This window comes from Leopardus geoffroyi, chromosome A2 (assembly GCF_018350155.1).
Source record: "Leopardus geoffroyi isolate Oge1 chromosome A2, O.geoffroyi_Oge1_pat1.0, whole genome shotgun sequence".
NCBI classification, from domain to species: domain Eukaryota; kingdom Metazoa; phylum Chordata; class Mammalia; order Carnivora; family Felidae; genus Leopardus; species Leopardus geoffroyi.
This window is the reverse complement of record NC_059331.1, coordinates 18,233,384-18,245,979: the sequence shown is the minus strand read 5'-3', so window position 1 is coordinate 18,245,979 and position 12,596 is coordinate 18,233,384. Positions and strand designations below refer to the sequence as shown.

General features: G+C 39.3%; 1 protein-coding gene across 12 annotated transcripts in view; it reads left to right on the top strand.

The window, feature by feature from the left end:
• Positions 1–12,596, top strand: part of QRICH1 (glutamine rich 1) — a 51,459-nt gene that overhangs the window by 33,999 nt on the left and 4,864 nt on the right. For all 12 annotated transcript variants that reach the window (XM_045496787.1, XM_045496784.1, XM_045496792.1 and 9 more), the window contains 3 exons: positions 5,592–5,769; positions 6,404–6,558; positions 7,645–7,759. In XM_045496787.1, coding sequence (XP_045352743.1) covers positions 5,592–5,769; positions 6,404–6,558; positions 7,645–7,759 — 448 coding nt within the window. The remainder of the gene's footprint in view (positions 1–5,591; positions 5,770–6,403; positions 6,559–7,644; positions 7,760–12,596) is intronic.

Here is a 12,596-nt window from a genome sequence, read left to right as displayed (position 1 = left end):
GATGAGCCACCACTGCAATGTGATTTCCCAAAGGTATTTAACAATAGTCAAGCTTTGGTTAATTTTGTTATGGAAACTATATTGAAAAAAAATTTTAACTTTTATTTTGAAATAATTTTAGACTTACAGAAAAGTTACAATAATAGAACCCTGTTGAAATTTCAACTTTAAAATTGCTTGATTCTTTTATGTTTTCTAATTGTTAATTTTTTTTAAGGATACCACAGAGGTATGGATAAATTTATTCCTTAAGACTGTTAGTAAACTTTAGGGACTCTCGTCTCATGGGACTGCTGAAGGCAGTGTGTCTCAGGGACTCCTGGGAATGTATGCAAGGGAGCTGGAACAAACAGCGCCCATACTCAGAAACTCAGGCCATATGTAATTGGTTAAGCAAAGGCTGACCAAGTGGTTTCATAGATAATATATTAACTTAGGTGACTTTGCTAAGGACCTATTAAATATCCAGCTGTCAGGCCTAGAAGTTGAGCAAGACAGAGTCATTGCTTCAGGTAGCTTCCAGTCCAGTTTTGGAGTAAGAATGTATGATTTCTATTTTTTGAATATAAGGCAGCATAATCAAGTGTGCTGTGTGCTCAACACACAAAAATAAACTTGGTATTCAGAAACTATCCTAGGTTAAAAAGTCAGCAGAGGCATCTTTGTGGAAAAAAGTGGTATTTGATCTCTAGTTTATAGGTTCAACTGACCAGAGTGAAGCATCATGAATACAGAACCAGGGATGGACAGAAGGGACATGGCCTAGTGCAACATGAGAGGGGAACTATGGGAGAGGAGTTGGCATGGGAGGCAAAGGATTTATCTTCCCAAAGTGAAGAGTTGAGTTTGATCTGATCTTTGGTAGGAAATTTTTCCAGAATCCTAAAAGTTGTGATAACAAGAAGAGTCCAGTACAGATGTGTAGAATTAATTGCACGTAGAAGAGACCAGCCTGGAGTATTGTGATGTAGCTCTGCACTCAGCTATTGCTCACCAGTATGGAGGACATCAGGGCTCTCAGCTTTCTTGGGCCTCATGGTCCAGTTCGCAAGCCAATCCTCTTTAATTTAAAAGTCCTCTTTTACTTTGTACTTCTGGACCCTGTATCGGAAGATCTTTCCTGGAGTTCGTTTTAGTAGGCCTGTATTCTTCAGGGGCAATGTTTCCTTTGGGAAAGTCTTAACAGGAATGTATATCAGGTATTACCGGAAAAGGAAAAATTGAGAAGAATACCCATCATGCAGGAAAGATGAGTTCATCCATTTATACCACAGACATCCCTCTGCCTTCCTTATTAGGCTTAGTGCTATGTGCTGGGGAACAAATATGAATAGAGAGTCTCTGCCCTTGGAGTACTCACAGCCCGTGGGGAAGATAATTGTGATGTGAGTTGAACCCTAAGGAGAGCTGATGACAAAGTGTTGTGGTCCTTCACCTGCCATACCCTTTATGTAAGTTCTCTTATCACCCACTTTAAAACCAGATTTATGGTGAAACCACCCTCCCTTGAGCTCATATGCACCTCCATCTATTGCCCTGTTTCTCCACTGTGCTTTATTCCCAGAGTTCTCAAAAGCATTATCTGCTCAAGCCGACTCTCCCTTCTAAAAGGTTTTCTCTTCAGTTTTTGAGTCTGCTCTTGTTAAGGTTATTAGTGACCTCTTTTTGGCCAGATTTAAGAGGCATGTCTGTTTTTATCTCACAGCAACATATTAAACAACAGATCATACCTGTCTTCCTGGAATTCTCTTCTGGTGTGGTTTTTCCTCCTACCCCTACTGGTTCTTTTTCCTTCTCAGAAGAGTTTGCTGGTGGCTCTGTCTAAACCATACATGTAGATGTTCCTCAGAGCTCAGTACTGGCCTTCTTTTCTCCCTAAGGGATTTCTGTCCATGGCCATGGTTTTCAGCACCCTCTAGATGGCTGGTGCCATGAAGAGGATAGTCACTGACACTGTCTGCCAGGCACTATTTCAGTGTTACACATACTAACTCATTTAATTCTCACATCAACTTCATGAGGTGTGTACCACTATTTTACAGAGGACGAAACTGAGACACAGATTAAACCAGTAAGACCAGAGCCAGGATTAGTATTTAGCAGAGTTGGGCTTTAGCCCTGGAAAGACTGGCTCTGGAGCCCAGAGCCTGTGCTGCATTGACGCAGATCTTTATCTCTAGACCATGCCTTTCCCCTTAGAACCTTTCGCACACATCCAGCAGCCTATTTTTCATTTCCTTGGATTTACTGAGGATATCTCAGCTTTTCATTAGCATCACCTCTACCACTGTCAAAACTTCTCTGGGCACCTGGCTGGCTCAGTCAGTAGAGCATGCAACTCTTGATCTTGGGGTTGAGTTTGAGCCCCACATTGGGTATAGAGTTTACTTAAAGATAGATAGATAGATAGATAGATACATACATACATACATACATACATACACACACTGTTAAAAAAAAAACAAACAAACTTTCCCTCTCAGAAAGTGGTACCATCCTCCACCCATTTGTTTAAACCAGAAACCCAAGAATCATCCTTGAGTCTCCTTTCCCTTACTCTCACAGCCAGTTTCTCAAGAAGCCACTTTGGTTCTGCCACCACACTTTTCAGAATTTCTTAAATTCTCTCCACTGTCACCATCCTAGTCCAGGCCACCAGTACGTTCACTCTTCAATCCATTCTCCATAAATCAGCAAGAATAATTTTCTTAAAATGTAAGATTGTGTCACTTCTCAGCTTAAAACTCTCCAAGGACTCCATTATAAATAGGAAAACTCTACACCACAGTATATAAGGCCCCACTTACATCAGTAGTTTTCATCCTGGTTGGGATCACTACCACCCCTACCCACTGACATTTAGACAGATGTAGAAGAAGTTTACTGTCAAGATGCTTGGGAATGTTACATTAGTGGGTGAAGGGCACCTGTCTAAAAACCAGAAGCAAAGTACTGCCCCACATGCCCTGGCACCCACCTACTTACCTATTCAGACTCCTACTAGATTTTGCAGCTTGGGTAGATGGTGTTGCCGTTGAACAAGGTAGGGAGGGAACTCTGAGGAGAATAGTTCTGGATGGGGAAGATGCTGAGTTCTCTCTGTAGATACTAGTTTGAGGTGGTTGGTTATAAGATGTTCACTTGGAAACATATAGTACCCCCTGGGTATATTAAGGGGATGTTTAGCTTGGAGGTGCATAGTTAGCAATCATTTCCACAAACATGGAAATCCAAACTGGAAAAGTGGTGTTAAGACTCACCAAGGAGATTGGTAGTTGAACTGGGAAGCGTGTCTACAGTGGAGTTCCTGGGTTGACAAACATTTAAGAACCTTGCACTGATACTGTTTTATCTCCTTGTTTAATTGAGCAGAGATAGGAAGGAGAGTTTTTATTTTTATTCATTGACAAGCAGATTAATGTGTCGTATATAAATTATTTTGCCTTCAGTTTGAATAATTTGACATTGCTTAGCCCTTTGGGTAGGCCCTGGCATGATGAATGGCTCAAAGGAATTTGTTTAGAATATAGACAAGTGAGTGAGACTCAAGAATCTATGCTTGGTATCTATGATGCTATCTATCCTGCCCAAAATGAGGATTGTGATTGAGGCTCATGGACATTTCTCTGCCCCTTTGTGTGCATGGCTTGGCTGTTAGACCATTGAGGATGGGATGGGATGACTTCCTTTGGAGGCAGGAAGGTAGAGTAGTGCCTCTTGTCTTCAAAAATGTCCTTAGGAAATAGAGCAGTATTATTGAGAAGGAATATGGTGGGGAGAAAACCAACCTTATATATAGCTAGAGAAGCCATATAGATCCTTCAGTGTTAACCCTCTCATCTTACAGTTGCAGGGGAGAGAACATAACTTGTTTGTTGTACTTTCCTTTTTCTTTTAAAAAGGATGATTTTCACCCATAACTGGATATGAGAATCACCTGGGAGCTTTTAAAAGTACTGGTGGCAGACCCCCCCTCAGACCAATTAAATCATAATCTGCAAGGATAAGGCCCAGTCATTGGGTATTTTCTAAAAGCAGCCCAGAAGTTTTTAAAGTGCACCCAAAAGTTTAATGGTCACTACTCTGGACACTTGGTATTCAAAGTGTGTTCTGCAAACCAGCTCTCTCACTTGGGAACTTGTTAGAAATGCAGAATCTCAGGTCCCACCTGAGACCTTTCAAATCAGAATCTGCACTTTAATAAAATCCTTAAGTGATTTGTTTGCACTTTATAGTTTGACAAGCTGTGCTTTGGGCCAGTAGTTCTGAGAAATGACTGAACTTTAGAATGGCCTTTTTATGTGAGAAGGTTTTTGAAAGACTAATCTGTTTAAAAAGATTCTGGGGCCTCAAGGTTTGTATGCCTTGTCAACTGGTGCAGACCTATGGAAAAGCAGTTCGAGTGCCTTTACATTGGATTGGCTTTGGCAACGCAGCACTGGTTGCTTCTGGTAGGATCATTGGCTGTGCAAAAGCAGGTAGTGTCCCGTCACTGGCTGCTGGTCTTCTTTTCAGTAGTTTTGCAGGCCTGGGTGCTTATCATCTGTCTCAGGATCCAGGGAACATTTGGGTTTTCCTAGCCACCTCTGGAACCTTAGCTGACATTATGGGAATAAGATTCTGCCACTCTGGAAGACGTGTGTGGGCTTAATTGCAGGTCATTTTGCTGATGGTTGCCAAACTTGGAATTAGTGTGTTGAATAGACCCCAGAAGTATCCCCAGAAGTAGTAGTCATGACCCAGCTTGGACTCATGAAGAACTTAAAAACTTCCACCATTTTTAGCGTATTAAGAGAAGTAAGTGCAACATTTTCACATATTGTGACATTTTACTTAAAAAACAAAACAAAAAATGACATTGAACTTTCCAGAAGAAGAAATCCTTCATTATCATTACAGCCTTAAAAAGGTGGGTGGTATGTAACCCAAGAACTTCTTATTACAGTTTAATTCTTGTGTATTGATGTTCTCTTTTCTTTCTGTATCTATTGGTAAAATCTCAAGAGGTAAAATGTTAGGTATCAATCTACTCCTGAAATCATTGTTGCACTATTGCTAACTAACTTGGATATAAATTTAAAAAATAAATAAATTCTTTAAAAAAATAATAAAAAATTTTAAAATGTTAAGTATCAACATTGGGGACCCCAAAACCTCATGTCCTACTCAGAACAGTGTGAAAAAAATCTCTTAGGAGCTTTAGGGTTTCTGTTGTTTGGCTCATCTTACAGCACAGATCTTCTTTGAAATTATGTTAAATGAAATATCAATGAAAACAAAGGTTACTGTAAATTAAAAAAAAAAAAGATTCTGGGTGGTGCCCAGATACTGGTTTTTGTAATTCAGAGATTCAAAAGTCCAGCCAGAGCTGAGAGGCACTGCAGTAGCCTTAGCTGTCCCTGGGGTAAGGAGTAGAACTCCACAAAATTTTTTGGAAGTAGGACAAGTAGAAGAAAGTTGTTTTTGGTTTTTTTGTTGTTGTTTTTAAAAAAAAAAAAAAAAAAAACCACAGGTAACATTTTTCTAACAGTATTGTGGAAGGGCCTGATGGAAAATAATATTGACACATTTTGATGGTTTCTCTCTCATAGGCTCAGACTGTCCAGGTTGCTGAAGTTGAACCACAGTCACAGCCACAGCCTTCCCCAGAACTTCTGCTTCCAAATTCTCTGAAACCAGAAGAAGGGCTTGAAGTATGGAAAAACTGGGCCCAGACCAAGAATGCTGAGTTAGAGAAGGATGCTCAGAACAGACTGGCACCCATTGGGAGTGAGTGTTTGTGAAGGAGAGAGGAGGGTGGACTCTGTCTAAAATGCAGTGGTATGAAAGCAGCTGGAGGACAAAATGGCAGAAAAGTGGTGTCCCTTGGCTCTGGGGGTTAGGGATCACCATCTGCAATAGTATGCTAAATTCAAGACCAGCAACAAGCTGGTAATGAGCAGGATTTATGGTGTTTGCCCAAAACCAGACATTTTTGTACACATGGATTTCTGGAGTAAACCTAGCAGATCTGGGCAGTGTAAATTCTGGAAGGAGATAGGACCAGTGAGTGTGCTCAAGGGCCTTCTTCCTTAGCAGTATGTTCTTATTCTTCCTCTTAAAGTGTGGATTTTGGGGGGTTTTGTTTTTGCTTTCATGTCTTGGCCCTAATAACTTTGGGGGTATGTGTGGTGGGAAGGATTATGGGAAGGAAAGCCTTGGTGTAAACAGGGCATACAGGATTACTATCTTAGTGGGCCAATTCTGACCTTAGATACAGGTGACCATTTCCGTCTTAGCACCCTGATGATCAGTGTTTTCTCTGAGCCCTCCTTCTGGGGATCTGAGCAACCTGTGAAGAGATTACTGTTATCAAGATCCCCTCCCATTCACCTTTGGGGGTTACCTTTGGCTTGTGTTGCAGGGCGCCAACTGCTTCGATTCCAGGAAGATCTCATCTCTTCTGCTGTGGCTGAGTTGAATTATGGGCTCTGTCTAATGACAAGAGAAGCTCGAAATGGAGAAGGTGAACCCTATGATCCAGATGTGCTCTACTATATTTTCCTGTGTATTCAAAAGGTAGGAAACAACTTTGCAGGAACATGTTTGAGCTGTTCCCATTGGGTATTTGCTGGTTACTCAAATTGGTAAAATGATAAGCAAGTGATTATAGGGAAGTTTTCTTTCAACTATATAATAAGTTTTTAAATGTGCATCTTTAAAATTGCAAAAGACCTAACATGTTCACTTCAAAAAAATAAAATAGACATCATATGTAATTCTGTCATCTAGAGAAATTTTTGTTAAAATGTTTGGTATATTAAAACTTTTTAATCACAAAGGATTTGTATATAACACTTTTCATTAAAAGTAAACACATGGTTTGCATAAAAATAATTTATCCAAAATAAAATCTGGTGCTAACATTCAGCCCATTTTCTCATTGTTCCCTGCATTAACACAGAATAATTATTCGAGAGTCTAGCTAGAATATACAGCTGTAGTTGGGCTTTCAGGACATCTAACGTGAAACGTAACAGGGAAACTTGTCTTAGAACTGTCAGTTTAAGAGAACAAAGGCGGATTTCTTAGTGTGTGAATGCTCTTGTGGAGAAACCCACAGTATGATGAAAGCACTTGCTGGTTGGGACCACCCTGTTGCCTGGGCCTGAGAAAAGTCTGCCCCCCAGTTTGTTCCTTTTTCTTCCCAGTCACCCAGGGCACTGAGTGGATTGCTTTACATGCTCTGTTTCATTCCATGCTTTCCCTAGTCCTAGAAGGCTGGCACAGTCCTTTCCATTTACAAGGAAACTGAGCCCCAAAAGTTAAAATACTCAGATGAGTTATTTAACTTACACTATAGCTAATAAGAGGCTGGCCCCAGAGCCTATATTGTTTTTTTGCTACCACAAGACAGTGCCTTATCTGGGAGAAATAGTATTCACAAAATCTGCCCCTTTGACCCTACTCTCTAGAGTGTTGTGAGAGTCATTTCACATGATTTGAAGTGTGCTGTGGAAGCGTCAGATGCTGGACATTTTTGACCTGTTGTGTTGGTTTGTTAAGGAAGCAGAAACAGGTAGGGAGAGGTAGTGATACAGTGTTTATTTACCCTGAAAGTTTTACTCAGGAGACTACCAACAACTTTTATTGTTTTTCTTTTAGTATCTTTTTGAAAATGGAAGGGTTGATGACATTTTCTCCGATCTTTATTATGTTCGATTCACGGAGTGGCTACATGAAGTTCTGAAAGATGTTCAGCCCCGAGTCACTCCACTTGGTAAGAGTCTTCCTAGTCCTTGGATGTCTTTCCCACCTGGGTTTATAAAAGATCAGCTGTTTTTGTGGCTGGCTATGACAGCATGTGGGTGAGGAGGCTATAAATCCTTGGCACCAGCATGAACTTCTGTACTGCTTGGCCTGATACTGAAGGGGCACTGCACATCAGACAGAGAAACCCCTGGTCCCAGTGTGCATGCAGAGCCTTGGGTTGTTACTCTTCTCTTTGTTTTAATTAAAATTTATTGGGGTGCCTGGGTGGCTCAGTCAGTTAAGTGTCTGATTTCGGCTCAGGTCATGATCTCATGGTTCGTGAGTTCGAGCCCTGTGGTGGGCTCGGTGCTAACAGCTCAGCCTGGAGCCTGCTTTGGATTCTGTGTCTCCCTCTCTCTCTGCCCTTCCCCTTCTCACGCATGCACTCACTCTCTCAAAAATAAATAAAACATTTAAAAAAATTTTATTGATTAAAATTAGAATCATTGCAAAACTTAAGAATTATGAACTCTTTCATATAGGTTGCTCATGTTACATACTGGAGATTTTTTTCCCATATGTTTGAACATATGTTCTACATATATAGAGCATAATTTTTGCTTTACTCATAAAACTCCTGAAAGAACAAGAGTCTTAGAGTAGAATGTCTGAGGTATTTGGGGTTTTATTTTTTAATAAATTTTTATCTTTTTAGAGCACTTTTAGGTTTACAGAAAAAATTAGCAGGAGGTAGAGAATTCCCATATACTCCCTCACACACTCTTCCCTCTATTATTTAATATTTTGTATTCATATGATGTATTTGCTATAATTGATGAGCCATTATTGACACACTACAGAAGTCTGTAGTTTACATTAGGGTTCACTCCTCCTGTTCTACATTCTGTGGGTTTCAACAAATGTATAATGACATGTATCTACAGTTGCAGTATCATACAGAAGTTTCAGGACCCTAAAATCCTCTGTGCTCCACCTATTTATCCCCTCTGTCCCCAAATCTCTGCAATCACTGATCTTTTCACTGTCTCCATAGTTTTGCCTTTTCCAGAATGTCATATAGTTGGAATAATTCAGTATGTAGCTATTTCAGATTTATTTCTTTGACTTAGCAATATGCATTTAATGTTCCTGTGTGTCTTTTCATGGCTTGATAGCTCATTTATTTTTACTTCTGAATAATATACCATTGTATGGATGTACCACATAATTTGTTTATCCATTCACCTATTGAAGGACATCTTTGTTGTTTCCAGATTTTGGCAATTATGAATAAAGCTGCTGTAAACATGTGTGCAGGTTTTTGGTGAAAGAATAGAGAGCCCAGAAGTAGAGTCGCAGAAATATAACCAACTGATCTTTAACAAAAGAGTAAAGGCAGTTCAGTGGACAAAGAATAGTCTTTTCAACAAATGGTGCTGGAACAACGGGACATCCACATACCAAAAAATGAATCTAGATGGAGACCTTACACCTTTCATAAAATTAACTGAAAATGGGTCATAGACCTAAATGTAAAACACAAAACTATAAAACTCCTAGAAGATAACATAGGAGAAAATCTAGGTGACCTTGGGTTTGGTAGTAACTTTTTGGATATACCACCAAAAAGTATAGTCCATGAAAGAAAATAATTGATAAGTTGGACTTCGTTAAAATTAAAGGTTTATGCTCTGTTAAAGACACTGTTAAGAGAATGAAAAGACAAGCCACAAACTGGGAGAAAATATTTGCAAAACTCATACCTGATAAAGAACTGACATCCAAAATATACAAAGAACTCTTAACGCTCAACAATAAAAAACAATCTGAACCAAAAAAAAGGAAAAGATCTAAACAGATTCCTCACCAAAGAAGATAACACAGGTGGTAGATAAGTATATGAAGATGCTTATCATTAGATATCATCAGGAAACTGCAAATTAAAATGAGATACCACTATACACCCATTAGAATGGCTAAAATCACAAGCAGTCGCAGGCCCAATTGCTGGATAGGGAGGACAAGAATGCTCATTCGTTGCTGGTGGGAATGCAAAATGGTACAATCCCTTTATAAGCAGTTTGGCTTTTTTTTTTTTTTTTTTTTTTTTTAAGTAAACATTTTCTGGAGTGCCTAGGTGGCTCAGTTGGTTAAGTGTCCAACTTCAGCTCAGGTCATGATCTCACGGTTCATGGGTTCAAGCCCTGCATCAGGCTGTTATTGGGATGGAGCCTGCTTCAGATCCTCTGTCCCCCTCTTCTCTGCCCTTCCCTTGCTCTCTGTCTGTCTCTGTCTCTCTCAGAAATAAACAATGAGGGGTGCCTGGGTGGCTCAGTGGGTTAAGCATCTGACCTCATCCCAGGTCATGATCTCTCTGCTCATGGCTTCAAGTCCCGCATCAGGCTCTGTGCTGACAGCTCAGAGCCTGGAACCTGCTTCGGATTCCCTGTCTCCCTCCCTTTCTGCCCCTCCCCTATACTTACTCACTCTCTCTCTCTCAAAAGTAATAAAAAATAAAAAATAAACATTAAAAATATTAAAAAAAAAAAAGTAAACATTTTCTTACCTTATGATCTAGTAGTTGTCCTCCTTATTAGTATTTACCCAGATGAGTTGAAAAGTTTATATTCACATGAATATCTGAGTTTTAATCCTGGCTTTGCCAATTGTTTTTTATTTATTTTTATTTATTTACTTTTTGCATTAATCTAATAGGAATTTTAAAATGAAAACAAAATTGAGATAATTGACATAAAGCATTATATTAGTTTTAGGTATACAACATAATGATTTGATATGTGTAGATCTTGCATAATGATCTAGTTTAGTTAACATCCATCACCACACAGTTACACGCTTAACCTGTAAAAAATAGGTATTTTATTTAACTTATTTATTTTATTTAGAGAGAGAGAAAGCGCATGAACTGGGTAGGGGCAGAGAGAGAGTGAAGAGAGAGAGAGAATCCCAATCAGGCTCCGCACTGACAGAGCAGAGCCAGACACAGGGCTCAAACTCACAAATCATGAGATCATGACCTGAGCTGAAATTAAGTGCCAGATGCTTAACTGACTGAGCCGCCCAGACACCCCTAAAAGAAAAATTCCTTTTTAAGCAAATATTGTTTGCTTGCCTGTTACGTGCCAAGTAGCATTTCAGGTGTAGATGATATAATATTATAATGAATAAAATGGAACTTACAGTCTAATGGGGGGAGACAGTGTATATGATTAAGTGACTTGAACCAAGCATAGGGGAATGGAAAGTTTTAAGGGCATTAGGAAAGAGTCCTTTCTGAGGGACTATCATTAGAACAGAAACCAAATAAGTGAATCACTCTACATGATGTGCAAATTTTCAAGCCAAGTGTGGCTGTGCAAACTTTGCTTTTTTTTTTTTTAAACGTTTATTTATTTTTGAGACAGAGACAGAGCATGAATGGGGGAGGGGCAGAGAGAGAGGGAGACACAGAATCAGAAGCAGGCTCCAGGCTCTGAGCCATCAGCCCAGAGCCCGACGCGGGGCTCGAACTCACGGACCGCGAGATCATGACCTGAGCTGAAGTCGGACACGTAACCGACTGAGCCACCCAGGCGCCCCCAAACTTTGCTTTTTAAAAATTGCATTGTGGAAATTTTAAGCATATATAAAAGTAAACTTGAGACAAATGACACTCCCTTGTACCCATTGTCCATGGCAAATCTTGTGTCATAGGTACCCCATCTGTTTTTTTCCCTTCCCATATTATTTTGAAGTAACTCCTAGACACTTTATTCATAAATATTTTAGTATGTTTGATACATGATGCCTTTATTATACTGGGGGGGATATAATTCCATAATGTCATAAAAATCTACCCTTTGTTCAAATTTCTAATGTCTCAAAAAAGTCTTGACTTTGTTTTGAGCCAAGGTGCAAATAAGATCCGCACCTTGAAATTGCTGGTATGTCTTTTAATATTTAGCTTTAATCTTTAGTTTTCCCCTTGATTCCTTAATTTTTTTTTTTTTTTTTTTTTTGCAATTTATTTATAGAAGAAAGTAGCCTTTTAAATTGTCAGTCTGATTACATCCCCATATTGTAGTTTAGTATAGTTTTCTGTTCCTTGTATTCACATAACTGTAAGTGTTGCAGATAGTTGCAGATAAAGACTTCATTGATGGGGTTTTGAATTTTGTGTTTCCTTTTTGGAAGGAGACATCATAGATGGGCTACTATATACTTCCATCTGATACCCATAATATCTAGATCCATTCATTCATTAGGAGTTGCAAACAGTGGTATTCTGATGTTACTACTTCTTTGTTATTAGCTGAAATACAGAGCACAACTTTCTCCTGATCACTCTTTCAATGCCTAGCAGTATAGATTATGGATTTTATAGTAGAGGCAGGATAAGGGCTTGTTTCTTCTCCTTTGTTTAGCAGTTTTTACAGTAATGAGTTGGTTCACTGGTTTCATCCAGTGATGACCAATTCACTTTTTAAAGAATCCTTGTGAACTGATGGATTTAAACATATTTAATATGGTTTACTCCATTGCAGGTAATCTTTTTTGATGAGCAGATTGTTCTGTCTTTGGCCATTTGGAGCCTCTTTAAATTGGCTTTTAAGTTCTTTTGACATGGCCCTACTTCCTTGATTTCTGATTTTCCAGATGTTCCATGCTCATCTTGGACATTTTCTGTTTTCTGCCTCAGTATGGAATTGGTCAGTTCAGCATAGAACCTGGTTCCTTTTAGTGGTAAATGGTATTTTAAGTAGCATAGGGGTGTTCATTGCTTCTGGGTTGGTCATTGTTTCTAGGCCTTTCAGGGGGGCAGAACTAAAAAAAAAAAAATCATTTTGATACCTGCAGTTCAGATT